General features: G+C 39.5%; 1 protein-coding gene across 4 annotated transcripts in view; it reads right to left on the reverse strand.

Moving 5' to 3' along the window:
- The window catches only part of CSMD3 (CUB and Sushi multiple domains 3), a 567,871-nt gene that overhangs the window by 221,783 nt on the left and 318,798 nt on the right, over positions 1 to 27,290 (reverse strand). For all 4 annotated transcript variants that reach the window (XM_033155765.1, XM_033155768.1, XM_033155767.1 and 1 more), the window contains 2 exons: positions 11,326 to 11,429; positions 3,714 to 3,826 (listed from right to left, as the gene is read on the reverse strand). In XM_033155765.1, coding sequence (XP_033011656.1) covers positions 3,714 to 3,826; positions 11,326 to 11,429 — 217 coding nt within the window. The remainder of the gene's footprint in view (positions 1 to 3,713; positions 3,827 to 11,325; positions 11,430 to 27,290) is intronic.

Genomic DNA, 27,290 nt, shown 5'->3' on the forward strand with positions numbered 1-27,290 from the left:
GGACACGACTGAACGACTGAACAACAACAAAACATCACAAGGCATTCTTTGCAACTGCTGCTGAACTGAGTCTCTTGTCCCTACTAGGAAGATATCCCCAGATTGAACTTGGTTTCATCATCAGGCAATTCAATATTTTCAATATCTGCAGCATCGGTTAATCAGCAATTCCGAAACATTTTCCACCACTGGGTTTCTGTTTTACATCTGTGCTGTGAAATGAACAGCATCAGAATCCAGATTATTCCAACATCTGAAACCAAAACTGGGAATGAAAAATGTTTGTGAGATGTATGTGAAGCTAGTGCAGAGGGAATCACTGATCTTACCACCTGGTGTATTTATGTTGTATTAGATTTGAATGTTCAGTGAAAATAAATAGCACTGCTATACTCTTCATCAATATTACAGAAGGACCGATTTACCCATTGTCAGGAATGTTGGATTTGTTCCACTGGTGTGTATGCACTGCACCCAAGTCCCTGATGCTTAACTCCTCCCCCTCCCATTAAGCAACACTTACCCATTTGCTCAGTACCTAGCATAGCAGCTATGTCCCACCCAGGGACAGGATTGTTGACAAAAAAATCTACCCAGAAGTTAAGTAGTAAAAATTAACAAAGTTGAAGTTTAACCAGCTTCAGTCTATTTTCATCACATCAACTGCAGTGTATCAATGCAGCAATGCTCTTGCAGCACTAACAAGTCTCTTTCCCCCTTGGAATTCTTTGAATAGGTTTTGGTCCACTATTCTGCATTGTTGTTGTTGTTTACTTCTAGCAGTTTGATATATTTGACACCAGTCCCATACGTAGGGGTAAAATAGCACATACAAACAATTTTAAATCCTGAAAGAGGTGTAACAAAACACTGTATAGACTAAATAAAATTCCATTGATCATGAAGAGTTTTTGGATCATGAATTGTATCCCTGCCTTTGCAGAGAGAAAGTAGGAGCTGAGAATCACGAGGCCACGGCCTGCCAGATTCTAGTCTTAAGTAGAGCAGTGGGAGTGAAGCAGCATTCAAGCCCATCTCTAACAATCCCTTCTTTACAACTACAAAGAGCTTTCTTCTCTTAAGGAATGATGGAGTGGAGTGTATTTAATATTGTCCCCCTGATTCACCAACTTGTTTTCAAGACCAGCTGCTCTGAGAGTTGTGTTCCTGACTTAAATTTTGTCACCGGTCATCCATATGGCTTTTACACTTTGAGAAAGGATAAATTTCTATACCCATAACCTTCTAGCAACTAAGAGAGAAATATAACTAGGTAGACTGTACAGGATCAATAATTCACATAGTCGTTTACAAGGAAATCCCTGAAGTCCCTTTCCACTGTTGTCTCAGTGCCTTCACAGAAATGCCATGGAGAAGCAATAGTCTTATTTCAAATGTTTACCACACTGCTCATTTCTTTAGGAGAAAACAGTATATATTTTGGAACTTACTTATCTCACAGCACAAAAGAAATGCTTTCTGTATTTGTGCACATGTCTTTTACACACCATTCCTTTTCACACCATTTTTAACCCCGCAACAAAAAAGAAAGAAAAGAATGAGGGTTGTATCCCATGTTATTCACTCAATGAGCAAGCCCACTGGAATTGATAGACCTAACATACATGGGTCCATTAATTTCAGTGGGCCTGCAACAAGTGGAAATTAGCTGGCTACAACCTTGAAAATACAATTTTATTAGCTAGGCACCGGTAACTTCCACAAGCATAACCTAATATACAAAGGCCAGGTGTGGACAACTTCTGACTTGTGGAGAACTATTGGGAAGAACCTTCCAGTCTTAAGCATTGGATCTGCAACATGCTGATCTGCACCTTTCATCACCTTCCCAGTCGTAACATGACAGCTCCAGTGGGCCATTATTGGATAGGGTAACATCCCCTTCAAGATGGCCACATTGGGTAAGTGGCCATCACCTTTCAGGTGACTCAGACACCCGATAGCTTGCTGAGCTATCACATTACCTGCTCAGTCTTGATAAAAATAAAATAAAATATCCAATTAGCCCAAGTATGAAACAATACACAGTGGGTGCCAAAGGTGTCCTAAACAGCTAAACAGAGACCATTCAAAAATATCCTAATCATGCCCACAGTTGTAAAATAGATGATCTCGTACTGTTACACAAAAATAAGTGGATAGGTCTAAAGGGATTGTGACAGTGGCACACCATAGTAAGTCAGATATTATTTGGCAAAATGAATTTCTGATGATGTTGTGAATATGCTTGTGTAGTCATCAACTTGCCTTAAGTGCTCTATATTTATGCTTTTGTTAGCTTCAGTGTTGTTGTTTTCTAAAAAAAATGTTTAGGGGTACTCTCATTTCCCTACTCATATTGAAATACTGCCCCTCACTGAGACCAAACTTAAATTCAAAAAATGTTTAGGGCTAAGCGTCCCCCCAGAAAAAAGCACTGGTTAGCTTTATATTATATTTTTAACACAATCAATTGTAAGCTGAATGATTGAGTGACTGGATCAATGCTAGCTCTGCTTAAACTGCTGAAAGCTATTGATAGCTATGGCAAACAATTTTTGTCTTTGAGAATTCAAGTGGTTAGCTACCTTTCTTGGAAGTTTCGGATCAAAAATACATTAATTGACATAGTTAGGGCAGGGTCTTCTCGAAAAGGCAACAAAGAACATCTTGATAAAGCCGGAGATCCTTGTAATTATGATGTCAACCTGCCTTTTGTTTAATTTTGGGCAGTGGGGACAGAGAAAGAAGGTCAAAGGGTTGAATAACTACAGGCAAGAAAACTCTATGAACTCTGAACGGATTGGAGAACCAGGCCAAAACTAAACAAATGAATTTAAATAGGAATAACCAGCAACACAAACATAAGATGAGAGATACCTGGTTTTACAAGCAGTACAAGTGAAAAGCATCTAGGGGTCTTATTAGAACACAAGTTTAACAAAAGTCAACAGTGTGACGCAGCAGCAAAAAAAAAAAAAAAAAGGTTAGCTATTCTAGGCTGCATCAACAGAAGTATAGTGTCCAGTAATACTCCCACTCTATTCTGCCTTGGTCAGACCACACTGTGGTCAGGTGCCCAATCCTGGGCACCACAATTTGAGAAGAATATTGGTAAACTGTAATGTGTGCAGAGGAGGGTGACCAAGATGATCAAGGGGCTGGAAACCAAAGTCTTCTGTGGAACAGCTGAGGGGGTTGGTATATTTGGTCTGGAAAGGAGGAGACTGAGAAGAGTTATGATAGCCATCTTCAAATAACAAAAGGGCTGTCACACTGAAGATGTAGCAATACTGTTTTCTCCTGATCCAGATGTTGGAACCCTAACCAATGAGAGTATGACTATACATTAGGAAGGAGCAGCATTATTATTACATCAGCCATTTGAGATCACCAGAGTAAAACCTTTTCAGACAACAACATTTCAGATTCTGACCCATTTCTACGCCTTTCAAGCAGAATAGTCAAATTAGAGGAAGCCACTCCCACCAACTTTTAATAAGATGCCCTTGAAAATTATGTACATGTAATAAAGTACAACTCCACAAAAAAAACAACAAAGCAAAATGGGCCTTCCCCAATTTTCTTTCTTTAGTATACTCTGGTTTCACCTCAGATTGTAGAAATCTTTTCTTTCGTTTTCTTTTTGTAGACTGAAAGCCAAGGATTACACTCGGGTCCTTTTAGGAACATCTTTGATAGCTTATAGTTACCTTTGTAGTTAACTTTGAAGCCAATTGAGCCCACACTTTCATCAGTTTGAAGATGAAGCCACATCTGATTGTTCATGCTGACAATTAAATCTGGTACGAAGCTCCCCGTTAACCTAATCATAAACAAAATAAAAATCCCATTAGCTGGAAATTGTCTTCAAATAAAGAGATATTAAAAAGGCAAGAAAGAGATCTTGATTACAGCACGCTAAGGGACTAGAACATCACAGCATTTTAAAAAGTCATCAGGAAAGATGCTACCAATTGAAAATCTTTCAGCTCTGTACAGCTAAGTAACAGCATGATAATAATTTTTTGTGTAATTCTTGCAATTGACACTTAGGGTTAAAAAGAAAGCTGTTCTGTTTGAAAGGTAAAAGCTAGTTTTAATGATAAAATTGTATTGTCTGGATTTTTCTCAGATTATCATAATATCACCTAAGAGATTCCCATAATGCTACAACTTGTGGACATCCAATGAAGCTGAATTCATTGGCAAGATTCAGCACAGATAAAAGAAAGTACTTTTTCCAAGGCAGTAGTGATGGCCACCAACTTGGATGGCTTTAGAAAGGATTGGATAAATTCATGGAAGACAATGCTATCGATGCTGCTAGCCACAATGGCTACATTCTACCTCCACTTTCAGAGGGTTCTCAAAACAAGTTGCTGGAAACTTCACTTGTCTCCTGCTTGCAGGCTTCCACGGGCATCTGTGAGAATGGGATGCTGGACTAGAAGAGGCATTGGCCTGTTCCAGCAGGTTCTTATGTTCTTATGAGACTGGATACTGAAGGATGGTGGCAACCTTATGAGGGCTATCATGCTGAAGGTGGTCAACATACTCAAGGGTAGAAGGTGGAACTGCCCCAGTATGTGGAACTGCCACCACCATGCCAAGTGTGCTCCTCTGGGCTCTGTCCCTGCCCATTCCTACTAACCAGTATCTTTGCTTGTTCTCACAAAGCCCTTTGATTCAACTCCACTTCTGAAGGCAGCTCATGACGCCAAACTCTCTTTTCCTCCTCTCTGCAGCCCCCACTATCCATGAAAACACTCCACTGAACTCCTGGACAGTGGGGGCTGTTTTATGGGGCAGAGATTGAAGGCGGGGAATTCACATAATCAGACATCAGGATCTTACAATAGCCAAGCAGGATTGCACCAAAGGTTTCATCAAAAGGGCAAGGTTTGCAGGGTTATATGAAGGAAATAATTTTGTGAACACCTTTGAGGGCTGGTTGGGTTTTGTTTTTTAAACAATCAAGCTGTGTGTAAATTGTATGAAATAAATAAATAAAAGTCTTCTAGGATGCTGCTCCAACCACAAGAGATGGAAAGAGGGCAGTCTAGCTGGACAGCAGGAGACAAATGATAGGCAATTTGTTGTTTTGCTTAAACCTCAGATTGATTCCACGATTACGTTTTGTTTCTGTTTTTTTTTAAGAAGTCCTATAGTTAAAGGGTTGTTCTGTCAAGATAATGAACACATAGATAATGAACACAGCAAACATGATGCCACTGAATCATCAGACTCATACAGGAAAAGAATTCCTAATAGAGGAATGTTTATAGAACAGCGGATTTTATCTATGATCTGAAATGGCTCTGTGATTCAAACTTCCAGCAAAAACAGATGGAAGGTTTCTAAATGCATTCCACAGGGCAGGGATGAAGAATCACAGCAGTACCTGATTTGTTATGGAAATGTGGCTTATTGACCAATATACCCTCATGTCAGGCTAAATTGCATTCATACCAGTGGGTGTGATGTGACACAACAATTAACATCATTTGGACAACATCGCTGCTGCCGCACCCTTACCACACATGCATACTTCTGTCCCTCCCACAATTACTCCATGAAAACAGCAGTTAGGAAAACTGGGATATAGAATAAGCTGTCATGTGAAGGCTCCATATTGTTCCTTTGTAGCTGTGACTATGCCTTGCCCGCTCCTGTGACATCGGGCGGCTGTGGCTGCCTAAAACATCCTCACAAGCCAAATGCTTGTTCTGCACTATGACCCCTGGGCCAGGCCAACCACTGAATGGCAATGCATTCCTAGTGCAGTTAATATCTTAATTCAGACTTCTTTTGTACAACATAAGAAGCTAGAGTTCTGATGTGCCTCTGGCTTTCTTCCTATCATCATCATCATCATCATCATCATTATCCTCCTTGTAGTTTTTATAATGAATTATACCCCACCTTTCTTCAAAGCACAGAAGGTGACTTACAACAATAGTAATGGAATACAAAATAAGGTAGTGCCCCAATCTATGGAAGAGAGGGGGCTTTGGGAGTGTACTATGGACTTCATCTATGCTCTCAGTAATATGAGCACAACAGAATTAACACAGCTGAAGACTTCCAGAGCTGCAGATTATTATTTGCCTCGACACACTTCCCTGATCATCTTAGATTCTCTTTCATATATTTCACATATTCTGTTTTCAAAATCTTGATACATATTCACAGGTGGAAACAGCAAAAGCTTCCTGCTCTTATATATTCATAGTAGATCAGTGAGTTTTCATTTAATTAGAGCATCAATAGTCAATTCACTATTCTGACAGTGCAGGGAACTTTTCACAGGTGCAGCATGTTGCGGAGAGATTGATACAGTGCTTCTAGCACCAGAGCAAATGTTTGGAACATGAGAAGCTGCTTCATACGGAGTCAGAATATTGACACATCTAGCTCAGTATTGACATTGGCTCTCCAGGATGTCAGCCAGGAGTCTCTCTCAGTCCAACTTCCAGGCAGGACTGGTCCAAGACATGTTGGCACCTGAGGCGAACCACAAAATGGCGCCTCCCGTACCAGGGAAGGAGTGAGTGAAGATCTACAACGGGAACAAGGGGTGAATAAAGATCTACATCGGGAACAAGGCTGGGAGGAGACCAGCCATGCCTCCTATTTGCCAGAGGCCACTGTAGAGGCAGCATGGGCAGGGGGCTGCTAAGGAGGCATCTGGTCTGGCTGCTAAGGAGTGTGCCACAGCTGTTGCAGTGGATGCAGCTACACAGCTGCAAATAAAACCTTTTAAACGTGTTGTAAAGTGCAATGTACAAATGTGACACTAGATGGCGATAGTGAGCTATGCAAAATTCAATGTATTTTTCAAAACAGTTTTTTTAAAAGCATTTTCACAGCGTTTTTAATATGTGTGTAGATTTCATCAGTGTATTCATTGGGGGCTGGATCTCCTGCCCCTGTGGATCCTGTTACATTGATTGCCTCATGGGTGAGCCAGCCCTGCTTCCAAGGACTGAACCGGGGTGGGATGTTCTGCATGCAAATGTTCTACCACTGAGCTATACTTACTAGCACACATCGGCATTACCAAAATTACCATGCTGTTAACACCTAATTGCAATAACCAATTATACATAATTATTATACACAATCTTTCTTAGCACAGGAAGGATCCTTAGCTTGGTGCTTTACCACAGTCTGTTTCCCAGGCTGAAAACAGCTCAAGCGCATCTCAAGATGCCACATGAGTGGCAGTGATCCCCCTGGGCGAGTGCTTTTCTGACTTCCCTATAATAGGAAACATTTTACGAAAAGGACACTTTTGGAGGCATAACATTTGCCATATGATTCTTGGCAGCGAGGCAACTTTGGAAGCATTCGATAAGAAAGTTGTTCTTTCTGTAAAGCTGGTTGTTCCATGTCTTTCGTTAATTACTAAAGGCAAATGGGTCACGAAAACAGTAACAATCAATGGAGACAGAGGTTTTCTTAAATTATCATCACTTAGCTGGTTGCTTATCACTCTGGTAGGAAGTGTCTTGTCTGTCTGAAGCTCCCTGGAGGAGGGGGGGGGGGTCATGGCTGTTTCCTGGATGGTGACATATTAGCTTGCTTTCATTGCCGTTTGGCAGATAGCTGGTGTATCAAATTGTATTTTTTTTTTTTACAGATCCACTGTTCTAGTCAATGCACGTGCCTGAATCCAAACACATATTAGACAGATATATATATATAAATGAATAAATATTGCAAAGCAGATTGAAGATGCAATTTGAACAAGAAATAAACTCTTGAGACAATCATGCTCAAGCTGACAGCTGTGTAAATTGGAAAAGATTTTCAGCAAATTATAGCACATCTTCGCCCCACTTCATCGTCTTTATTATAATGTAGTAGTAACTTTACTCTGAAGATCCTGACAACTTGAAGTAATATGATGATAAGAGAAAATAATGGAGTGTTCATTTGCATTTGTAACAAAACACTGTAATTTCATCAGTCTTGTTTAATGTTTGTCTTGCATCGGATGGGTCGCTACAAAACATTAGAATCTTAAAGTAGACCAAACATGTGAGGAATGATTCATATTTGGGGGTGAAGACTGGAGGGGAAATCAGTAAACAGGACAAAACTGATTCTGAAATGATCAAGTTTACACCATGATTATATATATATGCTTAACTTGATGCATTTTGGGATATGAAATCATAAAAGCAGTTCCATTTGTTTTTTATTATCTGTATTTTAATAAATTGTTTGTACCGTGTTTTAGTTCTATTACATTTAAATTGCTTTTGAATTCTTTTCTTTATGTGTTTTTAGCTTTTTGTATTTTATCTATGTTTAGTATTTTTTATGTGCCTTTAGATCCAGGACTCAGCTATACAGCTGCAAATATAACGTTTTAAGTTCATTTTAAGTGCATTATACAAATGTGACACCAGATGGCAATGGTGAGCTTATGGCCAATTCAATATATTTTCCAAAACGTTTTTTTTAAAAAGCATTTTCTCAGCGATTTTTTTTATACGTGTCTAGATTCCCCCCAGTCTGTGGAAAAAGTGGGGTGATGGACAATATAATTAATGAGGCATTTCCTTTCCTCCATCAGAAACCGAATCCTTGCAGTGTTTATAAAGAGAATTGAAGAAGAAAAAGGGAAACCTTATACATATACAGAAAACAAACCCAGTGTGGAAACAGAGTCATTGCTATAAGCATAATGCTAGAATTATACAGTATATAGTTATAGTTGTAATATAAATACCAGCAGCATAATATTTGACTTCCATTGTCTTCTTTTAAGAATTCTGATAGAAAATTAGAGGAACTCTTATGTAATAAAGTTATGCTTGTCTGTGACTGAAATAAAGTTTGATAGTAATAAAGAAAGGAAGAGGAACAGCTTTGCCAATTATGCATAGTCATGGTTTCCCCTTTTAAGCCTTATTGTAAAATAGGATAAATGCACAATAAACAGAACAGACAGACTAAGCCTGAGCAATAGAAGACTGACCAACTCTCACAACTACTTCAAGAAGAGGTCATGCAAATATGGAAACCTTTGATGTATTAATAATTGATTTTATTGATCTAGATAGGGGTTGGGGAAGCTCTCAATTCAAGGACGGCATTCCTTCTTGAGCATCCTTCCAAGGGCTGCGTGCCAGTGATGGGCAAACCTAGAGATATATAGTGGGAAGGGCCAGAGACAAAAATACATGGAGCAACCGTTGTGACTCTCACATTTGTACAGTAAGCTGCATTTCAGACATGCACACACACAAAGCCCTCTCCATTCTCCATTCAGGCAAGCAAGAGGTATTATAATAGTTCAAGAACACATTCCAGCCAGGCAAAAGCAATATCAGTGAGAAGAGTGGCCTGAGAAGAGGAGGGAAAGTCCAAGTCCTAAGGGATACATACAGAGGAGGAGGAGTTTGGAGGAGTTTGGATTTGATATCCCGCTTTTCACTACCCGAAGGAGTCTCAAAGCGGCTAACATTCTCCTTTCCCTTCCTCCCCCACAACAAACACTCTGTGAGGTGAGTGGGGCTGAGAGACTTCAGAGAAGTGTGACTAGCCCAAGGTCACCCAGCAGCTGCATGTGGAGGAGCGGAGACACGAACCCGGTTCCCCAGATTACAAGTCTACCGCTCTTAACCACTACACCACACTGGCTGAGGTCTGGAAGGCCACATTCTAACCCTGATCTAGACTTTTTCCAGAATTTTGCTAATACGTGCCCCACGTACATTTTATCCCTTATGAAATTGTAAAAGATTTCAACAATATCTAGTTCATAAGCATTAGTACAATTTCCAAGGGAATGCAGGAGCCTAGGGCTTTCCGATCAGAAGGTCAGCAGGTTGAATCCCCATGATGGGAGGAGCTCCCGTTGCTCGGACCCTGCTCCTGCCAACCTAGCAGTTTGAAAGCACCTCAAAGTGCAAGTAGATAAATAGATACCGCTCCAGCCGAAGTTAAACAGTGTTTCCGTGCGCTGCTCTGGTTCGCCAGAAGCGGCTTAGTCATGCTGGCCACATGACCCTGAAGCTGTACGCCAGCTTCCTTGGCCAGTAAAGCGAGATGAGCGCCACAACCCCAGAGTCGTCTGCGACTGGACCTAACAGTCAGGGGTTTCTTTACCTTTTAGTACAATTTCCAGTTGGCATACAATGGGTGTATGTGAAAAGGTTAAGGAGGCACACACAGACAAATTTTCATTTTCATTTAGAATGGAACAGAACAGAATAAATATGAGTTTCAGCTGCACAAGAAATTCTAGAAATAAATAAAACAGACAGACAGAATTCTCAAAATTGCAAGGCATGACTATAGGAAGCAGCCTTTGTAGATAATTTTTGTGTACCACACCCCCACTTTAAAGATAATATAGTTTAGGGAATTTCTTTATTTGAAAGTTATAATATAACCTACACTCAACTTCAGCAGTCTAAAAACAAGCCATGCACATTATCAAGCTTGTAAGAAGATTTCTTCAAAAAGCCACGGCGTAAACAACACTCATTTATTTCTAACAACTCCTCAATCCAGCCCTAGGAACTAAACATAGCAAACACTTGGCATGCTGTGATCAATAGCTCATTTTTAGTAAATCAGAATCCTTAAAGAAGAAAATGTTTTACATCGTAGCTTATCTTCCCATATCCCACTTCACTATCAGTATCAAACCCCAAATGCTTAAGAGAAAATTCTATTGGAGTTGGTGGAATTTAGGATTGTGGTTCGAAACTGAAATTCATTGTCAAATGAATGATATATTTCAATACCACCTGTCATTCATTAACAACTTTATCCTGAAATCTTCTTTGCCTACAGCCCAGGATATTAAGTATTGATGTCGCAAACCAGTTAAATGAAATTCATGAGAACTTAAGAGGAGCCCTGTTAGATCAGACCAAATGTGCATTTGGTCCAGCATCCTGTTCCCACGGTTTCCAGTAAATATATATATACTGATTTTATTTATTTAAAGAAAGCAAAACAAAGCAACTAGTATTTTATAATTTTATCTTTTTCAAAAAAAAAATGTGATCTGGCAAAGGCGGTGCAGAAAAAACTAACATGTTGTCCAGACTTTACTCAACACAAAATCCATCACAGGAGTAATGCCCCCAGTCTGTGCCATTTTTTGCTGCCTTTCTTCTTGCTACGTACTACAAACGACATAATCTTAAAATCCCTGTGAAATGGCAGGAAGGTAAGTAGAGTAGCTAACACCGGCTTTACAGAAATTAATCTGATATATTGCAACAAGTAACTCCCTTGTATATAGAAGATGAGCAAAAATATTAAACCATTGGGTTGTAAATTAAGGCGACTTACACTTGAAGGACAGTTCTGGGATCGCCCACTTCTCCTCCATCGCCAATTGTTAGTGTGTCATAGCCAATCTCCAGATCAAATTCTTCAAAATTAATCTGGATAACCTAGTGGGAAAAATAAAACATGTGGTTAAAGCATCTACATTTATATTACTTTATCAGCATGGAATCCACATGTTTTTCAGACTCTCATATTTTATTTATATAAACAAGTCATTTGTCCAAGAAAGAAAATAATGGAAGTATATGGGGCAATAATTTACCCCTTTCTTGTAATACAATAGAACCCCTAAGGCCAGTTTTCCAATTTAAATGCAGAAGTTTTACCTTTTTAATAACCTGAAGTTAAACGAAAGTGTCAGAGTCAAGAATTTTATTATGCGTCAGTAGTGGAAACAATTTTTTTGATCTACCAGTACACGTTGACTCTAAGACTATCTGCTGAAGAAGAATTTTCGAAACAGGGCCCTGTCCTGGTGCATATACTTCATCTGACGTATAAACTTCTATAAATAAATCCATCTACAGAAGAGATTATTTGAAACAATTTTATCATTTGAACTACTATCCAGTACTATTGCCGAAGAATTGATGCTTTTGAATTATGGTGCTGGAGGAGACTCTTGAGAGTCCCATGGACTGCAAGAAGATCAAACCTAGCCATTCTTAAAGAAATCAGCCCTGAGTGCTCACTAGAAGGACAGATCCTGAAGTTGAGGCTCCAGTACTTTGGCCACCTCATGAGAAGAGAAGACTCCCTGGAAAAGACCCTGATGTTGGGAAAGATGGAGGGCACAAGGAGAAGGGGACGACAGAGGATGAGATGGTTGGACAGTGTTCTCGAAGCTACTAACATGAGTTTGGCCAAACTGCGAGAGGCAGTGAAGGATAGGCGTGCCTGGCGTGCTCTGGTCCATGGGGTCACGAAGAGTCGGACACGACTGAACGACTGAACAACAACAACAACAACAACAACAACAACAACAACAACAACAACAACTATCCAGTATGATTTCACTTCTGTGGCCTGAGTTCTTGCCCTTGTACCATTTTCGTGTGAGCAGTGGAAACTATAACATTTTTGTTTTTAAGCATACTTTGTTTGCAGAAGCTCATGCACATACAAACATATTAAGAATTCATACAGATAGATGCAAAGGGGGTGGGGAGCTGTTTATTATCACTAAAAAAAATGAAATGCAGATATAACATGACAGCTGCAATTATAACCTGTCATTATTCACAGTAAATCAAACAACTGACAGTATTGAATTCAGTGGGGTTTACTTCTGCATCACGAGCCTGAGCTTCACTTTTAAGTTGCATATGCTAGAGGGATAGCATGAGAAAGCCTCGGAGGCATGAGGATGCCAACTTAGAAACACTAGGATAGTTTTCTGGTTTTGTTCAGAGACCAGTATTCCTATGACAGAGCCTGGAACACACTTCTAAATTAGAATGCAATCTGGGAGACAAACACAAAGTGGGCAGGTGAGTGAGAATCCCAGGAGGAAGAGGAACCAAATTCAAAGGCTTCTCAGTCTCAAAGGACTCCTAAGTAATGTGTAGTTTTAAGTCCATTTTATTGTCTGCTTTAGTAATGATTTATTTTTAATACTTTTTTATTGTTGCAAACAGCTTTGGAGGGGGGGCTGTTCAGAAAAGTGGTATATAAATATTTTAATTTGTGTGTGTGTGTGCAGGTGTGTGTGTGTGTGTTAATTAACAGTGCTCCTCTAGTTCTCTTTTCTAGATTTTCCCTCCGATTTGTCGTAATGGGATTGCCATACTCTCTCTTTTCTAAGGACATGCTGAGGGAATATGAAGAATTTGGATCCAGTGGATCCAAAGGCTCCTCCATCTACCCACAAAACTCATCTGGTACCACGGTCAGAGCACTCTCCAAGGGCAGAGTCCTCAGGACCATATAAAAGTGGTATAATATACATGTCTAGCATCATGCTGCTCCATTACCGGGGCCAAATAATTCACAACACTAAATTGTGGCATAAAGAACTCTGGCAGCATTCCTAAAATAATTTTTGAAGGTACAAAATATAATATTTAATTACCTCTTTGCCGGAAAATCTAAAGCTAGCCAGGTGTTAAACTGAAAATGAAATGGTTTGCCAACTGTTCAGGTCGTTGGAGGGTATCAATGTTAACTTAGAGACAACTAACTGTAATCTGATAATTCCTATAACAATTTTGATATAATGCACATAATCTCAATCTCTCTCTCTCTCTGTTTATGTATGTATGTATGTATGTATGTATGTATGCATGTACAGTGGTACCTCGACTTACGAGCGACTCAACTTATGTTTTTTTCGACTTCCTTTCCCCCCCCCTTTCAAATCATATTTATTAAGGTTTCCAATAAAACAAAATCATATGAAACATTCCAAATTACATTCCAAATTATTTCTCCAATTATCCATAAAACAAGAAAGGTTCCAAATCAACCAAATTATTATTTTAAATTTTACTTAAGGCTTCCCATGCTTCAAATTCCAGAGGCTCTATTATCGTAACTATTGTCCTTTGCTTTCACATTCCAGTATTTTCACAGCCTCTGATATGTCCAACAGGCAAGATAAATCAAAGCAAACAGTGTCGCTGTGTGGATTTAAGTCTGTACTTCCAAATCATTCCTTCCCCCTTGTCTGGTTGAATCCAAGAGTCACATATGAGCAATCGCCATCTTCTTTTTTATATTTCATATATTTTTCCACTTTTGTTATGCCCCCGTCTGCACCCACCTGCATACTTTCGGAGAATTAGCCATCGTACTTGTAAAATCATATCGTAGAAGAGTTTTTTTTCGACTTCCAAATGAGTTCCAGAAGCAAAAAAATGGCCGCCGCTTCCGAATTTTTCGACTTGCAAAGGGAAAGTGGCGGCACGATACCTTGACTTACGAAGTTTTGAATGCGTTTTTTTCGACATACGATTTTTTGTGGTTTGGAGATGGCGCCTTGGATTTACGAAGATTTCGACGAGGGCGCCTTCGGAACGCATTAACTTCGTAAGTCGAGGTACCACTGTATTCATATTTTTGGACTAGGGCTTTTGTACTTGTCAAGTTATGTTACCTATATTGGGGGGAGGGAACCCACAGATCACTGCTGTAAGGCTTTCCACATTGCACATTACTGGAAATCCTAGAGAATAAACAAAATATTATCTACTACGGCAGGGATGGGAACCTGTGCCACTTCATTTGTTGGACTACAGATCACGCTATCCCTAACCCATTGGCCATGCTGATTGCAGCTGATGGGATCTGGAGTCCACCAAAATCTGGAATGTCACAGTTTTCTAATTCCTGAGATACATATTACTACCACTAAGTCTTTTCCTCATTATCTGGTCTTTAAGGGGTGTAAAAAGCACCTACATTAGATCTGAGCTTGGACAAAGCCCCAAACTGACATTATGGGCAGAAAGGTCATTGTTTCAGTCCCTACAGAATATCAGTGCAAATTGTATGCTGAAATGCACTGACTGAAATAACTGAAAGCTACAAGGCAAGCAGCACCATGGGTTGCAAAATCCCAAACTAGAGTTTCAAATCACCACAGGACTTTACATGTGAACCCCAATAAATAATTTTAAATCAGTATTCAGAATAATCAGTAACTTTTCATAATAAGGTTTGTTGTGCAATATACACAATCCCAGTTACTTTCTACTCTACACATATTTTCACAAAAGTGAGGTTGAGATATTAAATCAGTCTCAGTAGCCGTCTATGTACTCTCTAAACAATAGAACTTATGTAAATAAGCATCACTTTAAACAAACAAAAATTAATTAATTACTCAGATTAATTGAAAACCAAGATATTATCCATATTCGGAAATCAACAAAAACAAAATGCAAATATATCACCCAACAAACAGAAAATGTGTTCCCCTTTAGTTAAATAAACAAATTTGCATATATAATTTCTATAAAACCAAAGGAATCAATTACGTTTTGTTTTATGAAAGCTGAAATTATTGTTGGATGTATTGCTTTTATTATTTAGGCTTTCATGGAATATGGTGGTTTGAGACTCTCTAAAAACTTTGCATATATTAACATTTTTAATGTGTCTTCTATAAGCCCGAGCCATCAAATTAGAATATAGTTGTTAAACATTTTATGGCTAGTTCGTTCTATGCAGAATACAGCACAAAGCTTTTAGCTCATTTGAAATTTCACATTTAAAGTTCAATTGTGGGAGCTGCACAAATATCTCAACACCCCTCATTATTTCCAGTGACTTGCAGTGGGGCATGTGAATGGTCTCCATTGGAAAGCAGTGTGTTGAATGTGATGTGACGCTATTTAGAAGCCCTTATTTAGTGAATAAGGGCTTATTTAATGTGGAGTCATTAGATGAGCATGCAATGGAGAGCTGAGCTTTGGGATCAATTGTCAGTCACTTTTTGTACAGTACTTGGGTATGCATCTAGTTTGAGAGAGAAGAGGGATTCAAGAACATAAAGAAGGAAAATGTGTCCTGCTTAGTTTGCGGATATTAATATACTTCAACTGATTTGGGATCAGGATGACTGATTACACCCAGGTAAGGAGACACGGAATATATTTATGACATAATACATTTAAATGAAATCCTATCGTTAAATTGACAGGTTACACTTCTATTACAATTTATTAGAAAGCAGATCCCACAATGAAAATGGTTGTGCTTTATTATAGCAGATTACTCACCACAAGTATTATTTCTTAAAAATGTTCTAAGCTAGTGGTATACTGAATCTATTTATTAGAAGATTAGGTGGCAATTTAGAATTTGTGATTGGAATGATTTATTTCCTTAAAAGTAAAACGTTTTATGTAGACAGGAACCTTCTTTAAATAGCTTACTTGAAGTCAAGAAATACAGCTGTGACACCAACCATTTGCAGAGCAAGCATTAGTTATTTCATTAATGCTATACAGACACAACATGGCGGAAAGGACATCAAGATAAGTTGTAGTGTAATCCTATACATGTATATTCTGACATAAAACAAGACAAGTGCCACTCTTTTCTATATGGAATTATAAATGATTTTTCCTGCCCTGAAATTTGCCTTCCATGTATGCTCATATTTCCCCACCTGTAATTTAACATTTCAATCTCCTGGCCTTTATTTCCTGTGTAACAATATCTATCTCACTTCTCTTTCCTTGCCCAAGTTTATTTTCACATAACTTCCAGTTTGGGCTTACTTCCCATATAACTTTTTTCCAACCTACTGTATGTTGAAATTGGTTGGAAAAAAGCACATATATATATATACAAACGGAAATAACCAGAGAGCAATTTACATCTCAGGGCACTTCCATGTGTGATTCAGTCACATACTGGCAAATTCAGGTTGTGCAATTATAGTTGATTGAGAGGTAATACACAAAAATCCCATTTTAAACATGCACATATTTCTCAGCATTCTAGTCACCACAGCATGTTAAACACCAGCACCAATTTATCTGCATGCCTTGAGGTATCAGTATCCATGTTATGTTTGTTCTGTGGCACGCACTACTAGGCATGTGAGTTTAGGTTTGTAGCTTCAAACAGTTACTTATGGGATGTGGGTGGCACTGTGGTCTAAGCCACTGAGCCTCTTGGGCTTGCCGATCAGAAGGTCGGTGGTTCGAATTCCCGCGATGGGGTGAGCTCCCGTTGCTCTGTCCCAGCTCCTGCCAACCTAGCAGTTCGAAAACATTCCAGTGCAAGTAGATAAATTGGTACTGTTGTCACAGGAAGGTAAATAGCATTTCCGTGGGCTCTAGATTTTGTCACGGTGTTCCATTGCACCAGAAGTGGTTTAGTCATGCTGGCCACATGACCCGGAAAGCTGTCTGTGGACAAATGCCAGCTCCCTCACCCTGAAAGCGCCATAGTCAACCCCAAAGTCGCCTTTGACTGGACTTAACCGTCCAGGGGTCCTTACTTATGGTTACCACAAAAAAAAAACACTTAAAAACAAATTGTAAAATGGGTAACAGCTTCTGAGCAGCTCCAATTAGCTATCAAAGCAAGAACTAGCATCAGGACCAGACATATCCAGACATATTCTTATAGCTATTGAGGGTTCGTGGGTGCTTACATCTAGAAGAAGAAGAAGAAGAAGAAGAAGAAGAAGAGGAGGAGGAGGAGGAGGAGTTTGGATTTGATATCCCGCTTTTCACTACCCGAAGGAGTCTCAAAGCGGCTAACATTCTCCTTTCCCTTCCTCCCCCACAACAAATACTCTGTGAGGTGAGTGGGGCTGGGAGACTTCAGAGAAGTGTGACTAGCCCAAGGTCACCCAGCAGCTGCATGTGGAGGAGTGGAGACGCGAACCCGGTTCCCCAGATAACGAGTCTACCGCTCTTAACCACTACACCACACTGACTCTCTAACCTAAATCGTGCTCAACGGGCTACGCATTGTCAACTAAGATTCTACCTTTTGTTGCAGGTGTATCCAAGGCACCAGCTAATGATTCCCCCCCCCACACAATGACATGTGATGTTTCATTTGGAGTACGGTGGTGAATTTAAAGTGGCAGGAATGTCACAGCCACCTCACTGCAGATTACAATACTGCTGCTTTCAATCACAGGCAAGCACAATGAAGGCATCATTGATGTTGAATGAGATGGCACTTTGCTGGAGACCCCGTCAAATGTGCATCCAGCTCCAATCAGAAAGGTATGGCTCAGGGTTGGTTTATACATCCATGTATGCACATGAATTGATAGCATATACTGTATGTGAAATGAAAATCATTGTGCCTGACATGATATATTTGTAATGGCTCTTTCACACCTGCAAGTCATAACATTATGTTGCAATCATCAAATGATGAACATCTATGTCTGAAGTTTCCCTCCCACTGCAAGGCAGCTGAGCCATCAGACCGTGAAGCTTTATTAGGCTTTTATGAATCTAAAATACAATCATAACTACAAGTATTTCAAACTGTGAAGATTAGGCACTTCCTAATACTCAACAGTACCATTTCTGATTGTGGCTAAATTTATTCATAACAAAAAATGATTTTTTTTAAAGAAAGCTTTGCAATTTATAATGTTGTAATGATGTGTGCATAGTTTTAATGTAACACTGGTGAAATTACAAATTAATTATCCCTTCTCACAGCCCTTAGACCTTCACTCGCTGGGGTCATGGAGTTTTCCCAATATTTGGGGAAATAAATAAAACATGGCATTTGTGCATTCATCTTTCCTTCAAAATAGGGCTTGTGCAATTTATGCACGATTGTAACTAAGCCACTACCAAAACTAAAATCTGGTACACACTCAATCCAATACATCCTGATGACTACCAGTACATGCTGATTACTAAATTTTGTCTGAAAACAGGCATTTTTTTTGTAATGAAAGATCAGAACTTGAAACATGAGTTCCTAACAGAAACTGAGATCACTACACATAGCAAACCAAGTAACTGGGTTTCTGGGGACTCTGTTGCTGTTTCAGGAAAAATCTATATGCACATATTATTATTGTTGTTGTTGTTGTTGTTAAAATTTGTATACTGCCCTTCACAGGGCAGGTTCACAACATAAAAATACAAAACGAGAGCACAAAATCTTAAAACAAAAACTAACAACTGAGTATTATCTAAGGCTGATTTCCTCCAAGCAGTTGTAGTAGGCTATATATATATAATGCCATTTACCAAACATGCTACCAATATTCTTGAGGATTTTAATGGTTATACTGTATTACCATTCAGATGAAGAATCTGTTTCCACAACAACAACAGTAAGGTAGGGCAACATAGAACGACTAACAATATAGTTACAAGATATTTTGAGTAGGTAGCCGTGTTGGTCTGCCATAGTAAAATAATAATAATAATCATCATCATCATCATCATCTTTCCAGTAGCACCTTAGAGACCAACTAAGTTTGTTCTTGGTATGAGCTTTCGTGTGAAGAACACACATGCACACGAAAGCTCATACCAAGAACAAACTTAGTTGGTCTCTAAGGTGCTACTGGAAGGAATTTTTTTTTAATTTTTAAGATATTTTGATGCACTGTCTTTTTAGGAAAAGATTTACCACTCTGCTCCCATTACACTTATAGCTCACATCAGCAGCCCCACCACTTTTTCCTTGTCACAATGCAGCACAAGTGCTGTAATATATATCTTAAAAAATTTAAATGGCAGTGCTGTGTTCTGCTAGAGCTCTGAATCATGGTAGCAGTGGGACTTTTCTCTCAAGAGCTGCAAACAGAAGTGAGCTGTAAGTGTAATGGGGAAAGTGACATATAATGGTAAGTTAAGCAAGTTGTACTTTGCCAGTCCACTCATGATTGGTGCAGCATTTCTGCGCACAGCCAAAATATCACCTCAAAAACTAAAGGGTAAGAGGGGGAACAATGGACCATAAGGCATTGAAGGGACACTATCTAGATTCCTCACAATACTTCATAACAACAACAAAATAGTGTGATTCCCAGAGAAAACAGTCTGGTGTAGAAGCAACCCATGTTCTGATATTTGTAATTTCAGCTACACCAAGCAGCAGTAGGCATTTATGGAAGCAATCAGCAGAGTGGTCCTATGTCATCAGAAAGCAACCTTATCAGATTTATAAGAGAGTGAAACACTTTCATGATGATAATTCCATAAATGGAAGTGGTGATAATTTAATTCCTATGAATGTGCTGCTGCAGATGTAATCAGCTTCAGTAAAAAATTACTTTTGTGTGTGTGTGTTTTCTTTGGATGTGCTGCTGCGGATGTAATCAGCTTCAGTAAAAATTACTTTAGTGTGATTGAGCTGCATTTGTTCAGTGTTTACAATAAATACAAAATTGGCTGGCATGTTAACAATTGCTGCAGACTATTTGCTGGAAGGAGTGCTACCCTCTGTTATTACAGTATTAACCATCTTGTAGATTTGTACAGTAGCAATGGGTATGTTACTTCTAGTTAACAAGGGGTCAGTATCTTCGCCCAACAATGGAGCTTCCCCAGACTTACCACAGTTATGGTGCCAGTATCACTTCTGCTGTCTTCAGTTACTGTACAGAATTATACCAGTTTAAACACAATGATATTTATTATCTAGTCCAACTGAAAAGGTGAGATTGAGAAGCTTGACTTGACAGAAACACATTCAAATCTCTTGGCAAACACCTTCACAATGAAGAGGCTTCCCTTGAACCCAGATTAATTCTAGCAACTGTGCATTCATTCACTGTGACCACGTTTTCTTTTTAAATATTGTCTGATTTCCCACCCATCAGAAAGAATATCAGGGCTGAATTTTTACTGATGCAATGTATCACCCAAGGCAAGACAGAGAAACAAACCATCAAACCTTACTATATGTACCCATTTTCAAAGTACCCAAACTTATAAAGAATTTTAAAACAACAACCCAGCAGCACTCTGGTCCAGCACTTTTGTAACAGAATTTCACACTGCAGCAGAGATGAGAGGCATGTTACTTACAAATGTTCAAAATACACATTTAACAAGTAAACCATGTTTAGATGTTTAAAGCCATAATCTACAACCCTGACTAGTCACATTGGTTTAGAAAAATGCATGAGGGAAGGAGTGGGCAGAAGCCAATGCTTCCCACCCCCAAGAAAAAATCCAGACCCTTGAGCCTCCTATAAACTCCTTCACCCATTTCTCAGATATCAGCCCTTCCGCCTGTGCCACAGACTACCCCACTCGGAAAAGTCTTTTCAGGGAGCTCAGAAAACTGCCTTGGGAAAAACAGGCAGGAAAGTCAACTTTCACCACCCATACCCCATCCTCGGTATTTCTCTGGATCCAACTTACTGACGCAACTACTTTTTGTGAGTAATGCCTTTACAGAAATGATGTTTGTAAAATATTAAAGATATTGTAATATTTGTTGGATGTTCTCTGCAACCACTGTTTTGAAATAAAGAAAGGAACTGAGAAGCTTGTTTTCTAGAAATATTTACTATCTAATTGATCCCTGAATAATTTATCTAAATTAAAGAGCAGGAGGATTTGCCCAAGGCCAGATGCTGAAGCACTACTCCTCCAACAGAGCTGAGATTTCAGCTCCACTGCTGTGAAAATGACTATTTTTGATACTGCAAAGCAATGTGGGTTCTTTCCAATGACAATTCCAGAAAGATGTCCTGTCATGGCACTACAACTATAATGTGAAATATTTGGCACTGCAAGGGATTGTTTTTTTTCTGAAATGACACTTTATGCTGTCTTTTGGAACTCTTACTTATGACATCTTTGACCACCTTCCTGAGTCTCATATCAAAAACAGGCACTCTGCTGCTATGAACAGAATGGTAACAGTTATTTAATTATATGTCACAGACAGCTAGACAGCATATGAGGACAGTCTATGGCAGCTCACTGAAGTTGGGTACTCCAGATCACAGTTTTCAGTGCCATGTTTGACTTGAATTGAATCCTGCCATTGTAGGAGTGCGAGACTTATGCACTTCACATAGTCAGAGTTGATGTGTTGCTTTGACACATAAATTGAAGAAATGCATGAATGAGAAGTAAAGCATAATGGAGAGCCAAAGCTTAAATACAAACAAAAATGTTAAGAAGAAAATTAATGTGCAGAAGACTTAGAAATTACAGGATGTCACTGCAAATATTTTCAGCGCTAAGAACTTAACAAGTAGTTTGGCCACTTCATGCTTCTTAACAGTGATTTATTGCCTTTGTGTTAATACATGAGGTTTGTCTCTCTCTTTTTTGTCATGATAGGAATTATTAATAAATTATAAAAAATATTTATCTTTACACAGCAGGCTATTTTTCCCTTGCATAAATAATTCCTTTGGTCTGTTTTCAATTTGGTATAAAATATTATCAACAGTCTAAATTATGCATACTGAAAAAGTCACTGAAGATCTCTTCTGCGCTCACAGAAATATTACTGTGGATTTGAGGAATAAAGTGTTTATAGGGTCGTTTCCCCATTTTAAAATAATCAAAAAACATTGGTGAATTGTCTCTCTCTTGTCTGTCTGGCTCATTATAAAACGTGGTGGGAAATGGCTGCACTTTCCTTCTCCTTGCACTTCTTCCATTTATCTTACCAGCATGTCCCTTCTGCTTATCTTCTCAGCACTAATCACGACTTCTTGTTACAGATATATGTAACAGTGGAAACCATGGTTAACATCAACCAGGATCTCATTACCAAAGTTTGTTCACAATCTGCAGTCTACATAAGACGCATATCAGCATTAACTATGATTGGCATTGGTGTGTAATCATGCTTGTTCATTTCATGTTCTCCAAACCCTGACAGTTTTCTTAGACAGATACTTTCATCTTGGGAAGAAATAGTTGTTGACTTGTATTGCGGGAAGAGAGAAAGTCCATTCTCCAATAACTCTCAGATTTCATAGCTCCCTGTTCACTCATTACTGTCTATTTCCAGATAAAAGAAGAGGGAAGGTGATAATGGAAAATAGCAAGCAAGACCAATGGCCACTTCCAAGAAATACTTTGGCAGGTGTAGCTTTTCACCCAATGCAAGACATGGGGCAAAATGTATCAGAAAACATTTTTTTCTGATAATTATTTTGGATATGTTATGTGTTCTCATCCCCAGAAATTTCTCTTAATGTTGACTACCATTTGTTGTGGCAGGTGCCATTTCCCCGAAAACAAAGCCAGAAAATTATCCTAAGTTTTAGATATTGTAAATGATGAAACTGGTTGCTGGTGTCCTTCATAGCAGCAGCAAAACAAAGCAAATCTACTTTTGGGAAAAGTGCTGTTGCTACTAGCAAAGCTCAGCCTTGCTCCCAAGAGACTTGGGAGAATTTATTTTCTTCGTGGAGAAAATTTGGTGAAATTTTCCCTATTTTTTCTCCCCACATAGTGTAGACAATTTGGAGATGTGATTTGCATTCAAGACTGAGTAAAAGCTTCCCCTACTGAAATTTCCTCTTCTAAAGGGTGTGAGTGGATGCATTATACTCTGTATCTGCTCGCCCCAATGTGTGTTACAATTTGTAGTATTTTAAGGAAAGTAGATTTGAAACCAAAAGGCTGCACAGATGGCGAAGGATCCCCACTAGAGTATCAGCTGGAATGTTTTTGGCTGCTTCCTTTTTTGCTAGACACCTGCAAACCTTCAAAGGTGAATCTGTTCAGAACATAAATATCTTCCAAAGTCCTGATTGCATTGCAGACATATGTTGTTCAAGGAACTTAGTGCGGACATATGTTGTTCAGGAACTTAGTGCGGAGGCATGTCTGTGCACACAGCCAAAAGCAACCACCCCACCTCTTCCAGATATATTCCAAGCAGAGAAGCCAATGCTCACACTTTCAAATTGCACTCTTTCCTTCTGTGGCCTGGGGAGACTGGATGCCATGCGTTACGTCACCAGTCCCTAGTCTACATATGCATCTGAATGGTTTATTTTTACTTATCTTATGTTAGGAATCAACTCAAAGTCTGTTTTTTAAAAAGTTAGCAGGTCTAAATGGAGAGGGACGAAAAAAGTACTGAAAGGATAGCAATGTAGACTGTAAGGGAGGAATTCCAAGGGACCTCTGCACTGTTACCATTTCAATCATAGACTGGCAAATTAAAGTTGATTTGGAGCTTCCCCCCAAAACAACAACAACAACAGCAACAACAACAACAACATGAACTTTCTGTGATAAGGAAAAAAGTAACAGGAAAATGTATTGGAAAGTGTGGAATAGTACTTGGTTCATTCGACATTACAAACCTCCCTGCAAACGAATCAGGCCGAATGCTCTGTAAATAGCTGACATCATCTAAACCCCTCGCAACCATTCTACAAAAAAACTCAGGATAAATGTTCAATAAAATGGGCATCTGAAGTGACCCAAAATGCTTTCTTCAAATCAATAGCATAAAATATGGTATACTAGTTTGGGGACAAAAAGTGTGCTGAAGCATCTTGCAGATATACAGGGCCATAAACACCTGCAGAAATGGTGCAAGAGTCATTATTCTTCATAACCAAAGATAAATTTTCCACTTCCCAAACAAGTGGGCTAATGCAAAGGTTCTGCAAAGCAATAGTGAAAAGATGCTGCTCTCATTGTTATCTGGTGCCTTTCTGCTTTGTAATCAATAAGAGTTAGCATTTGACTTCCACCCACATGATTCTCTCCCCCCCCCCCCATTAGCTTTTATTTAACTTCTTTGCTTCCCAACACAGGAAACTGATATGAAAGTCACTACAGTCACTCCAACCATTCTTTAAGCATTTGCCAAGGGATCGATAATGCCATACACTGTTACTACCTCAGAATATTTCTTGAGAAATTGCCTTAGAAGCAGGCATTTGAAACACTCTGCAAACAGGAAAAAAATGGAACATAAAAACATGGCTCACAAGAAAATTGGAAGCAGCTCTCATAGCCTTTCATTCCTTTTCTGCATAAGTAGATTTGCATTTCTCTTAGTTCCAAACTAGATGTTTGCAGTATGCAGCTACATCTTGTTTTCCCCTTATTTCTTGCCTTAAATAATTACTAGTGTTGTGCTGAAATCTACCCGCTAATTCATCTGGAGCTTTCTTTCCCTGGATAGAAAGAGATCTCCCCCGTTCTTGGGGCACTTTAGAATTCCGGGTGGGTGCAGGGATTTGAACTTACTTCATCACTGTGAGGCTGAGGGCATTTACAAACACCCTTCAGCCACCTCAAAAGCAAGCACAAACACGGCACCCTAGTATTACTTTCAAAAGGCAAAAACCATTCACTAAGCCATGTATCAAGGAAAGAGAATTTTATCTTAGGGCCAGACAGCATGTGACATGCGTATGCACTGATATCTTCACCTGAGCCTACTATATATTTATGTAAGTTTGAGGTATTCCCCTCAATTAAACACAGAGGCAGATTAAAAATGCAGTCCCCTTATATGGGTATGTGGCTATTTTAAGGGGTGGGGTGTAATAGCATTTGTGAGGAAGCACAAAACATGTTTAATGCCTGTGTCTCAAACCCTACTTTCTGGAATATAACTGCTTTTAGACAAGGACATTTTTTTTAAAAAATGCAGCTGGAAGAAGATGAGCAATACTGATAAAATCAAAATGACAAAACACCACACAGATGTTACCATAAAAGCAGGAGGCTTGAAACTTGCCTTCATGCCTTTTGCCTGACACAGAAGGTCTTTTAATGTATTCTCTTCTCATCTGAAAGGAATTACCATGGCCCCATCCCCTTTGCCATGTTCCCATCGCAGTCCCACAGCCCTCCATTGTCAGGGCTGGACTGAGGAGGAATGGTGGGAGCTGCCCCCCCTTCTCCTGAACCTTTCCAAGGGCAGGAGGACAGTAATGATTTAGAACAGTAGTTTGTAGAGGGACATAGTCCAGAAGGGAAAAGCTGGGAAATACTGGGTGAGGAACAGCTAAAAGAGAGAACATCAGCAGAGAGACAGCTGGCAGATTCATTGTCTTTTGAAAGCATTCCTGACCCCCCCTTCTCTTAGGACTAGCCGGGCTTTGAGAGTGATAGAACAGAAAGAGCAACAGCAACAAGCTCAGATTACCCAACATAGGAGTGACATAGATTAATGGGGATGGAGGGTGTGAACCTTTACTGGGAGCAACACCGTTTTTTTAGAGAGATATGCATTCTTCTCTTGCTGTGACTATTAAAGAACTTATATGGTAAGAATGCTCCTTTTGTTTGATCTGCTTATTTACTGCCACTGGGGAGGGATCCGATTCCCTGAAGCCTGACATCCACCCACTGGAAGGATAAGTTCTCTGTCCTGTAGGCTGGTTGCACAATTTAAAAACCCTTGAAGATCAGGGCAGGGAGCCTACATGAACACACTACTGACTTTTACCTTCCAATGTGTGGAGGGCTATGGGACGGGCAACAGGGATGCAACAGAAACAGCAAGGCTAGCATATGCCTGCACATTGTCCTACTCATCATGCGAGAGGCATAAGATATGAAGGGGATTGTGTGTCTCTGCTGAGATGCTAACCAAACAGAGGCAGAAAGAGCACACTGCAGTTTCTCCTTCACTACAGAGCAGTAGTGACTGTCAGGGCAACATAGGCAGTGCTGCTGTTGCTGACCTGGCCTCCCAATGCCACACACTATTGCCAAGAGGGAGAGGGGCAGGGCAACAGGGAGTCTGCCTGAACCAGGCCAAGCTCCCTGCTGCCTTCTGCCTCCACATCTTATTAAGCAGCAACAGCACAAAGTTGGAAAGTCAAGAGAGCAGCACAGCTCTGCCGGAACTGCCAACACCAGTAGCTACTGCAGTTAAGGATACTATTGTTTATTCTATTTATCTATCTATCTATCTATCTATCTATCTATCTATCTTATTTGAAGCTTTCTTTCAAATAGCTCATGGCACCATACTGAGACTTATCCAGCTTTGTCTTCACAACAACCCTGTGAGGTAGGCAAATCTGAGCTATTGGGTCTGGCTCAAGGACACCAAGTAAGCTTCATGGCTGAGGAAGCTTCAATAGCTTACTTGGCCAGAGTGGTGGCAAGTGGATGGCTGCACAGACACATTAGTGGAGCTCATCTGGTGCTCCTACCTGTGTACTTGCCACTGCACTCCCCCACCTGTGCTATGCAGGTAAGCTGTAGAGACACTGGGTGTTGAGAAGGAAGCTCTGTGGCTTCACCCCACCTACCACTATTGGCCACATCTAATATACTAACCCCTGTTCTACACAGCCTTTCGAAAACTCAAACAAGAAAGGCATCTGTCACAACATTCTGGGTACCCATTTCACAGTTTCTTCTATTGTATATGCAGTCATGACTATTCCAGCCTTCTTGTTTTGATAATTTTCTCTGCAAAATCCTTTAAAAAATACAGCTTAGAAATCAGTAATTCAAGTTGTAGCAATCTGGAAAGGAGAATATTGGTTTTTTTAAAAAGCAATTTTATCAGTAATAGTAACTTGTCTAGAACATGGATATTTCATGAAC

This window comes from Lacerta agilis, chromosome 7 (assembly GCF_009819535.1).
Source record: "Lacerta agilis isolate rLacAgi1 chromosome 7, rLacAgi1.pri, whole genome shotgun sequence".
Lineage (NCBI taxonomy): Eukaryota > Metazoa > Chordata > Lepidosauria > Squamata > Lacertidae > Lacerta > Lacerta agilis.